Below are 19,503 nucleotides of genomic sequence, written 5' to 3'. Positions count from 1 at the left end.
CTCCAGCTGTCTATGACAATGTTCTATTAACGTACGTTGAAAATTGGTTTAAAGACTAGTACGAGATATGTTCGCAAAGTTTAGAGACTAAATAAAGACAATTAAACTTTTAGAGAGTAAATTAAGATTCAAATACAAGTTTAGAGACCAAATTGAACATTAATTTTGCAAAAAACAACTTTGAATATCATCTTTTTTTTTCTGATCTTGAATTTTTTTTTGGACGTGGGTCTTGACTTTGAATATCATCTTGTGTTACGTTTCAGTTTCACGTTGTTTTTGGGTTACAAAGCAAAAGTTTAATTAGTTTTTGGGCTTCTTTTTCCGTTTTCTTCGTTTTCGGCTAAAGCGCAATCATGGTTATGCATGGTCTCGAATTGAAGAGAGCGTCTGTTTCAATTGGGCCTGAGCCCATAAGAATCAGCGTAGAAGGGACGCAGCTAGCTGCTGATATTTATGATCCAACGGACACTGGTAGACTGAATCCAACGGTGGTGATTGGCATACTAAGATCTGCAATTGAAAATGTGAAACCCTAGATTCCGTGGCGATTGCAGTGAATATAAACGAACAAAAGCAGAAAGAAAGATACATCTACTCTCTCTCCCTCTTCTCCTTCTTCTCATTTCTCTCTGACTCACTCCAAATTCAGTGAAATCACCGTTGGATATGTCGGACGAGGAGCACCATTTCGAGTCGAAGGCCGACGCCGGAGCCTCCAAGACTTACCCTCAGCAAGCCGGTACCATCCGCAAGAACGGTTACATCGTCATCAAGGGCCGTCCCTGCAAGGTTCTCCCTTCAGTTTCTTCATTTCCCTTTGTCAAATGATTAATTCACTGATTAATTGAATTGATTTATAGTATGGTTCTTCTTTCTAGATCTAGTCTGTGTGCTTTGTTTTTCTAGGGTTTGCTGATCTAATCTGTTGATGGTGACTTATTGTACTTGCTTGCGTGCTTGATTTGTTATTTGCATCCATGATTAATTGCTTAATTAATTATAGTGTTGTTATCTATTGAATTCAATTTGTGTGCTGTGTTATCGATGGGCTTTTTTTTATCTGTGGGCAGGTTGTTGAAGTTTCGACTTCAAAGACTGGAAAGCACGGTCACGCTAAGTGCCACTTTGTTGGAATTGATATCTTCACTGCCAAGAAGCTCGAAGATATCGTTCCCTCTTCTCACAACTGTGATGTATGTGTGCTCCTCATCGTTTTCTTTCTTTCTTTCCTTGCCACTTTTTGAGGTGTAATTTATTGTGTGTGCTCCATGAAGTTGCACATCATAATAACATTCGGTAATTACTATTTCTTCTTGTCAGGTTCCCCATGTGAATCGTACTGACTACCAGCTCATTGATATCTCTGAGGATGGATTTGTAAGTTTCCAAGAATTCCATTTGATTAATTGATTTACTCATATTGTTATTATTACTTATTACTATTATTATGGTTTTGTTAACTTGAATCTACTGATTAGGGTTACTGAAGTGGTAAAATTAAATTTATAAATTTTCAATGCACTGGAAACTGCAGAGATTTTATTTCTTCTATGAAAACTTACTGCATTAGTGTAATATTAAGGCATTTACATTCTAATGCATATTCCTTTTTACTGTCATTATTATTGTGGTTGTATTCTTAATGTGTGCTTGCATTTTCTTCGTCTTAAATGGTTGTATTGTAGGTGAGTCTGCTCACTGAAAATGGAAACACCAAGGATGATCTCAGGCTCCCTACTGATGATTCTCTCCTGTCTCAGGTTTGTACAATTTAATGCAATTCGTGTATGGATGTGTTATGTTCCTATAAATGGTGTATTTATGTGCATCAGTGATTGGTTGATGCAGATTAAGGATGGGTTTGCTGAGGGTAAGGACCTTGTTGTCTCTGTCATGTCTGCTATGGGTGAGGAGCAGATTTGTGCCCTGAAGGATATTGGCCCAAAGAACTAAAGATTTGATTCCATTTATGGCAACATTGGCAGTTTGTTGTTTTCATTTTAAGCAGAAAAAAACATATTTTTGTAAGCCTCTTTTATCATATAGCCTTTTGTTCAAAACCGGGCTTATAAATTCTCTCTAGTCAGACTAGTAGTCTCTTACCAGTGTTGTTTATGGATGTGGTGGTGACAGGATACTATATTCCATTTTTATGTTGTTTTTTTCTCTGTTGTCCTGTGACTTTCTTATAAAGAAGGAGGAGTCTATCATGAAGAGAAGTTTGTCCTTAGTTTTTCTTTTTATTTTTAACCCCCAATTTGACTGTTATGCCCTTTATTTGCCTGCGCTGTTGAAACCTCCGTACTAAATAAGGTGTAATATAAAATTGGAATTTCCTCAGTAGTAGCTCAAGTGAGAGCATTTATCATCCATAATTCGATGAAACACGTTTTCAAGCAATTATTATTATCTTTTGTATTAATTTCGGATTCTGAAGTTACGGACACCGCCTATGGCAGAGTGATGAGTATTGCATAGTTAACCACTCGTAACGAGTTGAATTTTTTCATTGTGTCCCGTTAGGAAGAGTTTCATTATTGAGATACTACTCGAATATTGGTGCTGCTCTCATACCTGAAAATTTTCCTAACAAAATTAGTGTACATCTCAGCCAGCCCATGTACTCGAAATAACCGTTCCCTCGTGATATTGATATTCCCTTTTATTGTAGTACTTTACTAGGAATAATCTTTCAGATCATTTTTGATAACTTCTTGTCATGTCTTTTCAGTAGCTCTTTATGATCATTCTAAACAACACTACTGGTTACTTTGTATTTGTACCACCAAGTGCTATAGTATGGATGTGAAAAAACATACATACATGTAGAAATAACGCGTTTCTCCCTGTGAATGACACCTGCCCCTGGTGCTGCTGAATTGAGCAGTAGCTGCGCTGAAGATTTTGCAGAAAAAGGCAGCTTTAACTGCATGCTCCTCCAATTTGTCGGATGATTAGCTGAGTTTAACAATGGCATGAAAATGCTAAAGACTAACCATTTTTTGTGGGATATTGGGCCAATCAAATTGTATACAAATGCATTCAGTAGGCCGAAGGATGGCCTTCTCATGAAGATGTTATGCTGAGTTTTTGTTGTTGCTATTGTTATTAGGTGAACTAGTGTAAGAGCGTAGTCCATAGCGCGGGGTTGTGCACTAATTCAATATTGCATATTGTTGTGCATTAATTGCTGGTAAAAACATCAAATATATCATGCATATAATTCAAATAATATATTACTTATAGCTATTCGCTGGCAGAGAAGTGCTTGTATACAAAATTGAAGTAAATTTAATTAGGTCAAGATATTTTATAAACAATTGTATTTAATTTGTTGGGCAATGTTAACTATTAGAGATCTAACAATTGTGAATCAATATTATTATCATTGTCAACTTTAGCAATTGTGAACCAACCTGGTCAATGTAAATTCATCATATTTTTAACAATTAAAGAGATATTTAAATAAAATTGATTAAAAATATTATAAAATCAGATTAGAAAATTGAGATAGTAATTTTAAAATCAATAGTAACTAATTAAAACAATTTGAGTACATCAAATCTTATATATGAACACCTATATCTAATATATATAGGAGATATTTAAATCTGAGTGAAAAATTAATAATAACTTTAATTTCAACTTGTAAAGAATAAACATTATAGTTGTATACTTTCACATCATTAGCTATTATAGTAAGTCTTTTTTCTAATTATTTATATGTGTGCACTCTAACAACTATTTAATATTTTAAACCATAATTAATATATACATCTAACCAAATTCAAGGGATACTTTAGATTAAAATAAATATTAAAACACGTTTAGAATAAGAATCGTTTGATCATAACTCAAATTTTCAATCAAGTTTGTATGCTTCAAAAATTATTCTAGTTCCACTTTTTTGAAATATTCCAAACTATCATTCAACCAAAATAAACATCATATATAGAGCTCCTAAATTTAACCAATTAACTTTTTTACCATTCCATTTTTTAGAGGTATTCAACCTTCTTTATAAAAGTTATTACGTGAATTATAACATGGTGATGTTGTTTATAGAGATTCCTTATGCATCCATAGATGGCTTACACGTGGTAGTATAAGAATTAGTGCGACAGTTGGTTGCACGTGTGTCTGGACTTGACTTTTGTCCAATGTATTTTCTTGTAACCACTTTTTTTAAGGAAAAATGGATGGAAAGAAAAAGAAAGAAAAAAAATGAGAAGAAAAATGATTATTTTTTATTATTTGGTTCATAAGAGAAATGGGAGAGAAAGAAAAAGGGATGGAAAAAAATTAGTGGGATCCATCAATTTTATTTTCTCTCCAACATTAAAAAAAATAGAGAGAAAACTAATTCTCTCTCTCTACTTCCAATATTACCTCTTTATCTTTTTCAATATCTTTTATAATATAAGAGTAAAATTATCTTTTTATAACATATTCTCCTTCTTATTTTCCGTCCATCCAAACACATTTAAGGAAAATAAAAATTCACTCAATTTCTTTCTTTTTCTTTCTTTCCTTTCTATTTTTTTTCTCTCTATTTCTTTCCTTCCAACCCAACATAGTCAAAGATCCAATTGAGAGCAAGAAAGTGAATTACTAATGGGCTATGGGTGTATTTGGGATCCACGCTGGGGAAGAGAGAAACCCGTTTGAGTGTCTTGAATGTCTCATTCTTATGTTTGGCAATTTTGTGAAACTTTGAACCCAGAATTGCTTTCACCTTTGAACGTACGAGCAAAACATGAAGCAAGTGGGACAACGCTGCAACCTTCTTTTCTCTCTATTTCTTTCCTTCCAACCCAACATAGTCAAAGATCCAATTGAGAGTAAGAAAGTGAATTACTAATGGGCTATGGGTGTGTTTGGGATTCACGTTGGGGAAGAGAGAAACCCGTTTGAGTATCTTGAATGTCTCATTCTTATGTTTGGCAATTTTGTGAAACTTTGAACCCAGAATTGCTTTCACCTTTGAACGTACGTTCATGTGAAGCAAAACATGGAGCAAGTGGGACAACGCTGCAACCTTTACATCTTACCCGCGTACTCGGAGCAAGAGGACAATTTCACCCTTGCCTCTTACTCAGGTGGTGTTACAGTTCTCAATTCGGAGCAAGTGGTGACAGAAATCAACCCTTGCATCTTATCCGGAGTCTCGAACTTTTCCAGAGTAAGTGGATAACACCACTGTATTTTACCTGGCTTATTGACTCTTACCCGGAGCAAGTGGATAAAACCACTGCATCCTATCCGGAGTCACAACATATACTCGAAGCGAGTGGACAATGCCACCGCTTCTTACCCAGTCACATTTGTCACATTATCATTCAATTCATCTCTCAGTCAATTACAATTCATTAGTATCATCATTGTCATAATCATGTTTCATTTATTCTCACATTCTTCGAGCTAACTTCAAAACCGTTTTCGAATTTAAACTCTTTTCAAAAGACAAAGGAAAATCATTTATTAGTTAAACCCCTCGGCAAGACCTCTAGACTTTAGGGGGCGACAACCAATCTCGTTTCAAAACTAACTCATTTAAACTCAAACATAATTCACTTTTTTCTTAAATAAATCAAAATCAAGTAAAATAATTCTTCAATCCAAATTAATCAAAGTAAAACTTCTCAAAATTCTTCTAGAAATTTCGGCAGCACCTTCCCTAAAACTCGGACTTTGCCATCCTTCTCTGATCCCATCCAAATCATTTCTCAAACTCTTTTCAAACCATTTCCAAAATCAAGTTATTTTCATATATCAAACCATATCCAATTCTCAGAATAATTTCTGATAAACCAAACAAAATCAACTCTAATCTTCTCAAATTATTCTATCATAATTCAAAAACCAATTTCAAGAAACCAGCCCAACAATAACCAACTCAACAAAACTGAATCAACAAATCAGAATAACCAGCATCCTCAATAATTCAATAATTCAATAAGATAAACAATATCTTTTCTCTCTCAACAACTGGCGACGACGACTTGGCATGGCGGCGGTCGAAGCTCAGCGACTACGGAGACAAGGCGCGACGGCTGTAGCTCCTCCCTTTCCTCTTCAAAGGACATAGGGCTCGTCGAAAAGGATTTATCGATAAGGGAGATAGTTCAATTGACAAGACTTATCGAAGGAAGAAAGGCTATCGAAAGGAGAAGAATTGACAAGTGAAGATAATTGATGGTAGTTAATATCATTCAAAGCACGGGAACAATTACCTAAGAATTAATGCACATGGGAAATACATTGGAATTTGATTGGTCGAAGAGTCTTATAAATAGCCAAAGATTGAAAGGAACAAGGGTCGGAATCTCATTTCAAAAAACACTCTCACAGACTCATATCCCCAGCGAATTTCTGAATCTACAAATAGCTTTCTTTTCTTAGGGTTCATTTCATGTCTTTTACATTTACTTTACTTTCTTTATAATTTTTCCTTTTTATGCAAATCTATTGCTTTTTTTTAAAATTTTTAGTATTTGTATTTGAATTCAAAGTCTGTCGATTTGGTCGAAGGTAATTTATTATTTTCTTTAAATTAAATGTCATTGCTTTCATTTTTAGCCATTTTATTTTCCAAAATTATTTTCTTTACATTTCATATTTTTCTTTGTTATTTTAATCAAGTAAAAGGAATTTTGATGCACTTTTGAAAATTGGTACCTACAAGAGGAGTAGGTTTGTTAAAAATTACTAGATATCGAACCAACCTAGATTTGTTAAAAATCTGCATAACAAATTAGCACGCTTGGTGGGACAGTTTTAAAAATTAAGTATGTCAAAAGTTTCTGTAACTATCTAGTGTATGCAACTTAGAAGTGAAAGAATTATACATATGGCAGAAGAAGTTTCTAATACTAATGGTGAGTCATCTGCAAATGATAATATTTCTATAGTTGCACAAACTTTGGCAGAGATAACGCCGCGTTCAAAAGGTAGTATGTTAGGAGAGAATGCGACGGTTACTAATCCCCCAGTTGGGAATAGTGGGCGGAATCCACGCCCACGAATTGCTCTGACACAAACAGAATCGCCAGTAATCATTGGTTGGCCTTCCTTCGGGTTATACTCCACCAATGGGTGGTTATGCTCCTCCAATTCGATTTGAAAATTCATCAGGAGTAATTAACAATCCAGTACCTCCATTATATCCTGAGTTTACTCATGATTATCAAGTGGGTTTCACATTGAATGGTCCTGGTTCGATGGCTACCTTTCGACAGCATGTTGATAAAAGTCATCATGACTTGTTCAATTTATTGACTTAGAAAATGACTACCATTTTGAACTCTATGATGGCTGATCATGAGTCAAAGTTCGAGTGTCTTGCTAGACAAGTTGAGCGGATTGCTCAAATTGTTGATTACGATGAAGGTGACAAGCAAAATGTGCAGGTAAATCTAGAGGATGTGATGAACATGCCCAGAAATAGGAATGATGATATGCACCTTGAGGAAGTTATTCCTCGAGTAGTTTGATGAGATCAAAATGCGAATGAAGTGTTGGCTCGAATTCGAGTCAATCAACATGGTGAGCAATACCAAGTTAGTAGAATTGTTGAGGATGTTCTTAACAGAGTCGGATTCAACATGGATTTTATGAATCGATCATATTTTGTTTCTGCTCTTCTTGCTATTGTACAAGCAGCAGAGGTTCCTAGGGGTGTAAAAAAATCCTAAGACAATAACAAAGTTTGCAGGAGAAGTTGGTGAATCGACTACCGAGCATATTGCTCGATATATGGTCGAATTGGAAAATCTAGCAAATGTTGAAAACTTGAAAATGAAATTTTTTCCTTCTTCTTTAATGAAGAATGCATTTACTTGGTTTTCTAATCTTAGGCCTAGTTGAATTATAACTTGAGCACAATTGGAGAGTGCTTTTCATTTTCAATTTTATAGAGGGAAATTGAATGTAACAGTCAGTGACTTGGTGGCTTTGAATCGTGATAATGGAGAATCAATTAATGACTTCATGATTCGTATTAAAAATGCTCAAAGTCGGTGCTATGTGGCCCTTCTTGAAAGCGAAGTGGTAAAAATAGAAACTATGGGGTTAGGTTTTTACATGCGTCAAAAGTTGCTCAATATCCATATACCTGACTTGGCTCATTTGGCTGAAAGAGTTCGTCAAGTGGAAATTCTTTGAAAGGAAAAAGAAAGATTTAAAAGTGAGAAAAGGCTAAAAATAAACCCTTTTCTCGAAAAGAAAAGATTTCATATATCAAAATAGAATCCTCAAATGAGGAACCTGATTTTGAATTTCCTGAAGTTGATTTGACTGAATTAAAAAAAGGTCCACTTTATGTTTGTTCTTTGCTTAAAAAAATCACAATTGTTGATAAGTCTAATGATACAAAGCATAAGAGTGGAAATAAGTACAGTTTCAATATTTCAAAATCAGATCAAATATTTGATGTGTTGCTTAGAGATAAACAATTGGTTTTGCCGGAAGGCAAGACATTGATTTCGATAAAAGATTTAAAGAAAAAATCCTATTGTAAATTTCATCAAACAACTAGCCATTCGATTAATAATTATGTCCATTTTAGGGACTTGATTTAAAAGAAATTATGGAAGGAAGATTGAAGTTTGATAATGGCAAGAAAGATATGAAGGTTGATTCTGATCCTTTCGATGCTGGTGCAAATTTTGGCAGAGCCCTTTTTAGAAAGTAACATGGTTGGTTTTACTTATGAATTTGATACTGCCTTGAGGGATTTTGAAACCAATGTTCAAGCAGTGTATCCAGGTGTTGGTGAAGGGTTGTTGGAGTTTCTTATGCAACAAAAATTAAAGAATCGAGATGTGTCTTTGTGTCCTCGGTGTAATGTTGTGTTTGATGCCGACACTGCAACTATATTTGAGAAAGAAAGAATGAAAAAAGAATTAGCTCATAAGGAGGAACAAATTTGTCAGAGGCAACTTCCTCGATATTAAGAGGGACAAAGTTCTTGAGTTTCTCAAAGGAATTTTTCCCCTTTGATGAGTCATTCGCAAGTCTTAGGTGTGTAATGGATAAGAAATTGTCAGGAGTTTCGTAATTGAGATGCGCATTATAGGTGTAATCCTCAAAGGGGTCATCGAGGTTTTAATTGAGGTTGTTATCCATATCCTTGAGAAAAAACTAGAGGAAATCGAGGTGGTAAGTATGGACGACAGATGATGCAAAAGGAATTATTGAATTCCAAAGACAAGGGAGCAACCCCTTCCATTCATTCCCGAATATTTTTTTCGTCTGATGGAGAAACTGTTCCTAAAGGGATTCCTTCACCAGCTAAATTTGAAAAAGGCAATGCTGTTGTTGTAGCTCCAGTTGATGATAAAGAAAAGGGTGTTGACTTGGACAAAGAATATTTCGATGAAGGAGATGACAAAATGGTAAGCACTATCTCAATTATACCAACTGAGTACTTGCGGGAATATAAAGGGAAACCGAATGAGTATTATGATGTGAAAGACGAAGAGGCTTTTGCTTTTATTTTTTCAGAGGACAAATTGGAATATTTCCAAACGCCAACCGAAAAGCAAAAGTCACACCTTCGACCATTGCATGTTTCAGCTTACATGAGTGGTATTTGTGTTAACAAAATTTTGGTCGATGGAGAGGCAACAATTAGTTTATTGCCAGAACGGATGTTGATCAAGGTAGGGAAGCATTTTGATGACCTGATCCCTACTAATATTTTAGTAACTGATTATAGCAGTATATTGACCCCTGCAAAAGGGTTAGCGACTCTCCGAGTGTAGGTGGGGTCTTCGTATCGAAATACTGTCGTTGTGGTTATATCTTCAAATGCTAGTTATAATGACTTGCTTGGACGAGATTGGATCCATGGCGTTGGAACTGTACCTTAGACCGTGCATCAGAGCATTCTTCTTTGAAATGATGAAGAAAAATCTGAAGTGATAAAAGCATATTCGAGCCTTTATGTGGAGCAGATACATGTCAATTTTAAGGTGTATAATGAAAAATTGAAACTACTTAATGTCGACAAGGTGTTTAATTCTTATAATTGTGAAGGCTATTTTCTAACTTCAGAAGAACTTAATGTGAAGTTTCGTCAGCCAACACTTTATTTTCCTCCTATTGGGTGGGAGTAGTTGTTCTTAAAAGACAATAGTTCGAGGATATTTTGTCATGGCCAAAGAGCAAGATGTCTCAAATTATTTAGTTTCTTTAAAAATTATTTAAGTAATTTTAACTCCACAGAAAATTTTTCTTTTGCTAGAAGTGATTCTTCTAATAAAGTTGAATCACATAGGAATTTCAATTTAGTTTTTTTTTTTCAATTCCTAGTACAAATTCAACTCCTAAGGTCGAATCTAGGTGTAATTTAGGTTCTACTTGTATTTCCATTCCTAGGATTAGTGTTATTAACTAGTGTTGCATCGATGTATCTCAAAATCTTTGTATTGAAAATTATTCAATACTAAAGTAAGTGTCCGTACGATGAGGCGGCTAATTAGGATAAAAGAATGACGTAGCTGGGGAAGGGTATGTCTCCCTCCCTTTATCTGTACTCGTCGAGTGAGCCTTTTATTTAGGCCCATGTGTTTGGAAGCATCAACTAGCTATCCAGACCCTCACTAGGGGATGACTTCACGAGAGGTGAGTTAGCTCGGGCGGGTCGGGGACCTGCCAGATTCGGAAGTAGGTCGGGTGGACCTCCGGTCCTTATTGGGCTGGGCCAGAACACCCTGCAACTGGCCAATTAACCGGAGGGCGATTTCCTTCTATAACTTCTGGGGCCTCACTTGGTATATACATATATTGATTTATCCTCTCTACAGATACTATATAATTTGCTAGAGTGCATTGAAATTGAATTGAAAATACTAGGGAATTGTTCAGTGAAAGGCCATAAGAGAGTGCCATGCCAATAAATCCTGCAACAATGGACATTTAAATTAAGAAACTTCTACAATAAGATATTTTGTGAACAATAAAGTTATGTATGACAAACTATGAATATCTGAAGCCTCACCGGCAGGGAAAGTCTCGGGTGGAAGCACAACCATGCAAAGTGCTGCAGCAGATAGAACAACAGCACTGATTGTTTCTAACCGTTGGATCAACCATTCATTTGAAGTGAAACTATGGAAGAATGGACTAGCATTGACATCAATCAGATCAAGATTCTTCTTGAAAAAGCGATCTTCCTCCTTAAAGGCTCTTATTGTCACAGCTCCAGCATTAGTTTCAGCTACATGATTGGCTACAAATGATTTTGTTGTGCCATTCAACCTCATCAATGCTTTTGCAGTAGCAAAGTAGTATTTCTGTTTAAAAAATGAAAACAACAAAAGTACTTAGCATGTTAACTTTCCATCAAAATAATCTTCTAAATTCCATGAAGAACAGGCTGTAAAAAGAAGAATTTGTTCATCACCTGCAATTGAATCGCAGCAAAAACCAGTGGTATGGCAACAAACAAGACTTGCCAACTCACAAATGATAAAACTGCAAGATTAGAATAAAAATTTGTAGTACCCCCCACAGTATATGCAAGGTAAAATGGTATATCAAGATCCACAATGCTCATATCTGCAGATACCTACACAATAAAATATTAGTCAGAGTACTAAAACTTCCACATTACATTTCATTGAATGAAAGAAAAAATCCAATAGAGAATGTTGTTTTATATGCTTACCCTGCTAAGTATCCTTCCCAAAGGTGTGGAGTCATAAAAAGACATCGGTGCGCGGAAAAGGGAGTTCATCAACTGTGAAAATAGATGTTTTGATGATAGAAGACCTAAAGCAGCTATAAGAAAAGTTCTGATTAACATGAAAACGATCGAAACAACTCCGATCAACAAGTAGACTAAGATCAATTTCAGAGTTTTGATATGAGGGTTGTCCACATTAGCAGCCATCCATGAGTTTTGAATTATTTGGCCAGCTACAAATAAAATGTGACAAAGAGTAGTGGCAGCAAAGTATATGTATCCCTTCATCTGATTCAGATACTGAATGTAAGGCTTCAAGCCTGTGTCTCCTATCTCTCTTTCTTCTTGCTTAATCAATTTATTTTCGTTTGAAGCTTGTAACTTCTTCTCCAAGAAATCTTGCTTAATCTCTCTGCCAGAAGTTGAATCTCTCTTGGCAGAAGGAGTGTCAACTTGATGGTCAGAACCAGCAGTCTTCTTGTGAGCCTCGACGAGTTCTTGGAATTCTCGGCTTGATTCCAATAGATGATGATAAGGAGCAGCTTGTAGAATTTCCCCATCTAACATCAACTTTTAAGGAAAAGAAAGTTAGAGTTAAAGATCATTAAAAACAAGCATGATTTCATTGTTTCTTATTGAAATATATTAACATGAATATTGATAGCAGTGCATTAAGATGAAAGAAATTACCATAACAGAATCAAAAGCTGGTAGGAAGTCAACTTGATGAGTCACAAGTAACACAGTCTTCCCTGCAAGTCCTTCCATGATATATTCCTGCCAAGTTCCGAAGCAATCTCTCAGTAGAGAACAACATTGTAGATATAATTAAGTGCACTCTTTGAAGGAGATTAAGATGTCATTACCTTAAACAAATTTGTGGCTGTGTGAGCATCAACAGCACTGAATGGATCATCCAAGAGATATATATCAGCATTCTGATAAAGCGCACGAGCGAGCTGAATTCGCTGCTTCTGACCTCCACTCAGGTTAACTCCCCTCTCGCCTATTTCGGTAAGATCTCCATAGGGAAACAACTCAAGATCCTTTATCAGTGAAGATCTATAAAGCGTCTCTTCATATCTTTGTGGATCCAAATCTGCTCCAAACAAAATATTTTCCCTTATTGTACCTGACTGTATCCATGCTGTTTGAGAAACATATGCAAAACTCCCATAAACTTCAATCTGCAATTCAAGAAACTTACCATAGTGAGTTAAATTTATGTGATAGTTTATACTAATTTGGAGCATAACAAGGTTTTAAGAGTGTATTCTAGGAATATGAAAGGTTTATGAAAGCTTACAGTTCCCTTTGTATTTGGAACTTCTCCAAGAATTGTTGCTAAGAGAGTTGATTTTCCTGATCCAACTTCTCCACAAATTGCTACCTTTTGTCCATGCCTAACCTCCAAATTTATGTTTCTAAGTGTTGGTTTTGACACATTATCTTCCCATGAAAAATCAGCAGACTTGATTGAAATTGAGCCTCTGAGGTTATCATCAACACAACTCTTCCTGCAATTTGCATTCTGCAATTCAGATGCCTCAAGAAACTTCCCAATTCGAGCGAATGCAACTTTCGATTGAATAACCACTCCAATAACATCTGGGATGGATGTGATTGGCTCTTGCACAAGGCGCAGTGTTGCCACAAAAGTGAAAACATTGTTTGCATGCAAAGGAATCTCCAAGAAGTAGCATGCAGCAAAGGAAGCCGCGGACACCAGAATAGGCGAAGACCAAAAGAGAAAGATGTTGTAGGCCTTTCTTGATTGCACTGCTGATAACATTTCAAGTTCCACATTCCTTAAGCCTTCAATAGCCTTCTTAAAATGTTTCTCCCATGCATATAGCTTCAGAACTTTCATATTCACAAGAGCCTCAGAATTAGCCTTCAATCTCTCATCTTGTGCCACCATGAGTTTGCTTTGAAACTTCTGCTGTAGCTTTGCCAATGGAGCATTGCAAAGTACAGTGAGAATTATTACTACCATTGAGGCTATTGTCGCGAGTCCAATGGCTCGGACAAGAATCACCAAAGCAATGCATATTTGGAAGCTTGTTGTCCACATCTGATGAAACCAAAATGGAAATTCTCCAATCCTATATGCATCAACAGTCACATAATTCATTATCTCACCACCAGAATGCTCCAATCTAGCAGCATTGGATAGCTTCAATTGTTTCTTATAGATGGCTGCAGTGAGAAGTGATCTAACCTTCATACCAACGAGTCTACATCGAAAATACCATTGCCTTTGAGACAAGGATTCTATGATCTTTGCAAAGAAAAGTGAAATGGCCAACACATAACCTTCATATTTGAAACTTTCATTACCCTCAGCAACCAATATAAATGCATTCAAAAGCAGGGGACCACAAGACAGAGTAACTACCTTAATAAATGCAAAGAATCCTGAAATCCAAATCTCTCTCCAGTGGCAGGACATTATAGTCCAAAATACTGATGGCTGCAGTGTTGGTTCTTTTTGTTTCTGTTTGTTAAGTTGTTCTATAAACACAGAATAGCAACTTTCTGCTCGATCCGGCTCGCGCAGCTTTGGGATATCCTCATCCTCAAGTGTTTTCTCTTTACCTTTTTTCATCAATGGATTCAACCACCAAAATGACATCCAACTGAAGATTCCGGCTCCAGAAAATAGTGTGACAGAGCTAACAGAATCAGAATCAATTGAGTTGGACATGGATTCATCATTTAAATGCATGTAAAGGCTTTCATAATTTTCTTCTCCTTCAAAGTCTCTATGCCTAGATCCTTTGTAACTGCATAGTAGCAATCAAATTGCGCAGCCAAAAGATTCCTTATTAAATTAGATATTAGATTTTATTTCTATGTAAAATAAAATAGAGAATGAACATCCAACTTAGTGCTTCATAAGATTTCATAAAATTTTGAAAAAAAAGGAGAGACATGACGACCTTTTGGAATGCGGCAGTGATCGACGACGATGCAATTGCGAGGGGAGGAGGGCTGCTGCAGCGATATGCATCAAAATGATCCAAGTTTGTCATCAATCATCAAAATCCTCCATAACTTGCTGCAGATTTGCGTCATTGATTTCATCGCCTTCATTTCCACTATTTGGACCAGAAAAAGCAAGTGGTGCAGCATAAAATGTACTACTACTACCACCACCACCACCTTGATCTAAATCAGCATCAATCTCATCTAACAAAATATAACACATTATCAATAAATTAAAGATCAAAGCTATTGTAATTTATTGTCTGATCAATAAACTATAATACTCACCAAGCAAGTCTTCAATATTACTTGGAAGATCAGGCTCTTTTTCAACAACCTCTTTCCTCACCCAAAAATCAACCATATCAATACTTTCAATATCGATTGGATCATATTGCAACTTTTGCTTTCTTTTTTTCCTTTCCTTCTTAACAAATTAAATACAATATATGATAAGCCTAGTATATTAACTATACAAAATCTAATGATATGAAATAAAAGGATGAAATATATATTACCTGGATTTAAGACGCAAATTATATGTAACATACACAATACCACTTAGCCTATCATGCTCCAATCTATTCCTTCTTGTTGTATGAATTTGATCAAAAAGACTTCAATTCCTTTAACACCCTGAAGAAGTAGATGCTTGGCTAAGAATGTGAACTGCCATGTTTTGTAAACATGGAGTAGAACTACCAAACAACCTCCACCATTCATCTACAAGTTACAATCCCATATCTCAAGTATCAGTTATCAAATTAAGGAAACCAAAACATAAAATAAGCAAATAACTAAAGCTTATTATCAAACATATATTATTAGCAGGTTGAAGTCTTTTTGCAACTGGAACAGCTTCAGGCCTATCAAAGCTTTACTTTCGATCTCTATATAAGTGTATTTCTTTCATTACCTCAAATGAATCTAAATTATTAACCTTGCAATGCAATGTAACAAGATCAAGTAAAGCTCGCATGACATCAGGTGCTTCTCTATAATTTTCAGAAAAAAAGCAAGCAAGATTTAAGAAATAAGCTGCTGCGTGAAGACTTTTTTTCAAGTGTTTGTCCCATCTTGAGTTGATAATCTCTGTGTAAGGTTGATATGCAGTCTTCCTTTGCTTGAACATTTCTTTGATTCCATTTTCTGACCTCAGCATACCTTCATAAACAATCCCCAATGATGGTTTATTATCGGCATCTACCAATCAACGGACTCACAATTTGGCATGCAGTAAAACAATCATCCCAAAATTTATTGTCTAGGATAATTGCACTCACAGCTCTACCATTAGCACTCCTTCCTAATTTGTGTCCGGTAAAGTGTGTATCAACAACCAATGATTGTAAATCCGATTTGCGCTCAAAGATACTCATCAATGTGAGGAAGACAGTGGCAAAACGAGTTGCACATGGACGAACAATCTCTCTCCAATCAGTTCTTTGTCTTAGCCAGGACAAGAACACCATATGATTATACACAAACACGGTAATCTTCAAAACATGTGTTGCAAGGTTAGAAATATGTGGCATGCTGCTTGATGAGCGGATAATTTATACGCTTTTTGACATTGTTTTTAGTATATTTTTAGTAGGATCTAGTTACTTTTAGGGATGTTTTCATTAGTTTTTATGTTAAATTCACATTTCTGGACTTTACTGTGAGTTTGTGTGTTTTTCTATGAGTTCAGGTATTTTCTGGCTGAAATTGAGGGACTTGAGCAAAAATCAGATTCAGAGGTTGAAGAAGGACTGCTGATGCTGTTGGATTCTGACCTCCCTGCACTCAAAGTGGATTTTCTGGAGCTACAGAACTCGAAATGGCACTCTTCTAATTGCGTTGGAAAGTAGACATCCAGGGCTTTCCAGCAATATATAATAGTCCATACTTTGGCCAAGAATTGACGACGTAAACTGGCGTTCAACGCCAGCTTTCTACCCAAACCTGGCGTCCAGCGCCAGAAAAGGAGCCAAAACCAGAGTTGAACGCCCAAACTGGCACAAAAGTTGGCGTTCAACTCCAAGAAGAACCTCTACACGTGCAACACTCAGGCCCAGCCCAAGCACACACCAAGTGGGCCCCGGAAATGGATTTATGCATCAATTACTCACCCTTGCATAAAGCCAGCCATGGAAAGGAGTAAGACTGATTGGATGAAGATAGCAGGAAAGTAGAGGTTCAGAGGAACGAAGGCATCTCTATTCGCTTATCTGAAATTCTCACCGATTAATTTACATAAGTATTTCTATCCCTTATTCTATTTATTATTCGAAAACACCCTTATCAATTTACATCTGCGTAACTGAGATTTTCAAGGTGACCATAGCTTGCTTCATACCAACAATCTCCGTGGGATTCGACCCTTACTCACGTAAGGTATTACTTGGACGACCCAGTGCACTTGCTGGTTAGTTGTATTGAAGTTGTGAACCATGGTATTGGCACCATGTTCTTGGCGCCACTGCCAGGGAAAGAAAGAGCCATGAATTTTACATAATCAAAGTGTAATTACGATTGCGCATACCAAGTTGCTCACGTTGCCAGGGATTGTTTGAGCCTGGACATCACAATTTCGTGCACCAAGTTTTTGGCGCCGTTGCCGGGGATTGTTCGAGTTTGGACAACTGACGGTTCATCTTGTTGCTCAGATTAGGAAATTTTCTTTTTGTTTTGTTTTCAAAAATTTTTCAAAAATATTTCTAAAATTTTCTCATCTGTTTTCGAAAAAAATGTTTTCAAAAAAATTTTAGATTCAAAATTTTTAAGAATGAATTCTAGTGTTTCATGAAGTATGTTGAAGCCTGGCTGGCTGTAAAGCCATGTCTAATTCCTTTGGGAATGAGTATGTCAGGCGTGTCATGTCTGAATTACATGTTGAAGCTTGGCTAGCCATTGGCCATGTCTAGTGTTTTGGACCGGAGCTTTCATTGAAAGCTTGGCTGGCTAGTGAGCCATGTCTAATTCTTGGACTGAAGCTTTAGACTAAGAATGCAAGATTCCTGGAATTCATGTTAAAAATTTTGGAATCCTTATTTTTTTTCCTTTTTCATATAATTTTCGAAAAAAAAATCCAAAAAAATTAGAAAATCACAAAAATAAAAAATATTTCTCTATTTCTTGTTTGAGTCTTGAGTCATGTCATAAGTTTGGTGTCATTTGCATGTGCATCTTGTATTTTTCGAAAATTTCATGCATTCATAGTGTTCTTCATGATCTTCAAGTTGTTCTTGGCAAGTCTTCTTGTTTGATCTTGATGATTTTTTGTTTTGTGTCTTTTATTGTTTTTCATATGCATTCTTGAATTCTTAGTGCCTAAGCATTAAAGAATTCTAAGTTTGGTGTCTTGCATGTTTTCTTTGCATTAAAAATTTTTCAAAATTGTGTCTATGATGTTCATCTTGACATTCATAGTGTTCTTGGTGTTCATCTTGACATTCATAGCATTCTTGCATGCATCACATGTTTTGATCTAAAAATTTCATGCATTGCATCTTTTTAGTGTTTTTCTCTCTCATCATAAAAATTCAAAAATCAAAAAAATATCTTTCTCTCTTTCTCTCTCATAAATTCGAAAATTAGATTTGACTTTTTCAAAAATTTTTAAAATCTAGTTGTTTTTATGAGTCAAATCAAATTTTCAATTTGAAAATCTTATCTTTTTCAAAATCTTTTTCAAAAATAAAATCTTTTTCAAAATTCTTAGTTATTTTCGAAAATTCCAAAAATATTTTTCAAAAATCTTTTTCTTATTTTTATATCAAATTTTCGAAAATAACATAATCAATTAATGTTTTGATTCAAAAATTTGAAGTTTGTTACTTGCTTGTTAAGAAAGATTCAAACTTTAAGTTCTAGAATCATATCTTGTGATTTCTTAGGAATCAAGTCATTAATTGAGATTTTAAAAATCAAATCTTTTTCAAAACTAATTTCTATCATATCTTTTCAAAAATATCTTCTTATCTTATCTTTTTCAAAAATATGATTTCAAAATATCTTTTCTAACTTCCTAACTTCTCACCTTTTCAAAATTTGTTTCAACTAACTAACTAACTTTTTTGTTTGTTTCTTAACTTTTTCAAAACTACCTAACTAACTCTCTCTCTCTCTAATTTTCGAAAATATCCCCCCCTTTTTCAAAAATTTCTTTTTAATTAGCTAATTATTTTTATTTTTGATTTTAAAAATTTTCGAAAATTACTAACATTTTTCAAAAACCATTTTCGAAAATCACTAACTCTTTTTCAAAAATATTTTTCGAAAATCCTCCCTCTCCCATCTTATTCTATTTATTTATTCATTTACTAACATCTCATCTCACATCTCAACCCTCCTCACAGTTGTGTTTCTTCCATTACATTACATTCTTTATCTCCCCCTCTTTTCTTCTACTCACACAGGTATCCCTATACTGTGGTATAAAGGATCCATATTATTATTATTTTTTCTGTGCCCTCTTCTTTGTCATATGAGCAGGAGCAAGGACAGGAATATTCTTGTTGAAGCAGATCCAGAACCTGAAAGGACTCTGAAGAGAAAATTAAGAGAAGCTAAATTACAACAATCCAAAAATAACCTTTCAGAAATTTTCGAACAGGAAGAGGAGATGGCAGCCGAAAATAATAATACTGTAAGAAAGATGCTTGGTGACTTTACTGCACCTAATTCCGATTTACATGGAAGAAGCATCTCCATTCCTGCCATTGGAGCAAACAACTTTGAGCTGAAACCTCAATTAGTTTCTTTGATGCAGCAGAATTGCAAGTTTTATGGACTTCCATCTGAAGATCCTTTTCAGTTCTTAACTGAATTCTTGCAGA

The 19,503-nt window shown here is 35.4% G+C and overlaps 3 protein-coding genes across 3 annotated transcripts in view; 1 reads left to right on the top strand and 2 right to left on the bottom strand.

The window, feature by feature from the left end:
• LOC107633981 (eukaryotic translation initiation factor 5A-2) lies at positions 463 to 2,258 on the top strand. The gene is made up of 5 exons (XM_016337571.2): positions 463 to 792; positions 1,074 to 1,196; positions 1,324 to 1,380; positions 1,689 to 1,763; positions 1,852 to 2,258. Exons 1-5 carry the CDS (start codon positions 670 to 672, stop codon positions 1,954 to 1,956), a joined length of 483 nt encoding a protein of 160 aa, XP_016193057.1. The 5' UTR covers positions 463 to 669; the 3' UTR covers positions 1,957 to 2,258.
• LOC107611198 (ABC transporter C family member 10) lies at positions 10,413 to 14,323 on the bottom strand (the record flags this gene model as incomplete). Its single annotated transcript, XM_016313156.2, is given in 7 exon segments — positions 10,413 to 10,907; positions 11,006 to 11,300; positions 11,411 to 11,575; positions 11,675 to 12,262; positions 12,383 to 12,469; positions 12,559 to 12,879; positions 12,999 to 14,323. Coding segments are annotated over 7 exon segments (2,993 nt in total), but the record flags the coding sequence as incomplete, so codon positions are not given.
• The window catches only part of LOC107611190, an 8,653-nt gene continuing 3,876 nt past the window's right edge, over positions 14,727 to 19,503 (bottom strand). The window contains exons 2-5 of the mRNA XM_016313147.1: positions 15,972 to 16,176; positions 15,597 to 15,883; positions 15,391 to 15,403; positions 14,727 to 14,884 (exon numbers count right to left, since the gene is read on the bottom strand). Coding sequence (XP_016168633.1) covers positions 14,727 to 14,884; positions 15,391 to 15,403; positions 15,597 to 15,883; positions 15,972 to 16,176 — 663 coding nt within the window. The remainder of the gene's footprint in view (positions 14,885 to 15,390; positions 15,404 to 15,596; positions 15,884 to 15,971; positions 16,177 to 19,503) is intronic.

This window comes from Arachis ipaensis, chromosome B01 (genome assembly GCF_000816755.2).
Source record: "Arachis ipaensis cultivar K30076 chromosome B01, Araip1.1, whole genome shotgun sequence".
In the NCBI taxonomy this organism is placed as follows: domain Eukaryota; kingdom Viridiplantae; phylum Streptophyta; class Magnoliopsida; order Fabales; family Fabaceae; genus Arachis; species Arachis ipaensis.
The sequence above is the reverse complement of the archived record's forward strand: the minus strand, read 5'-3'. Positions and strand labels throughout refer to the sequence as shown.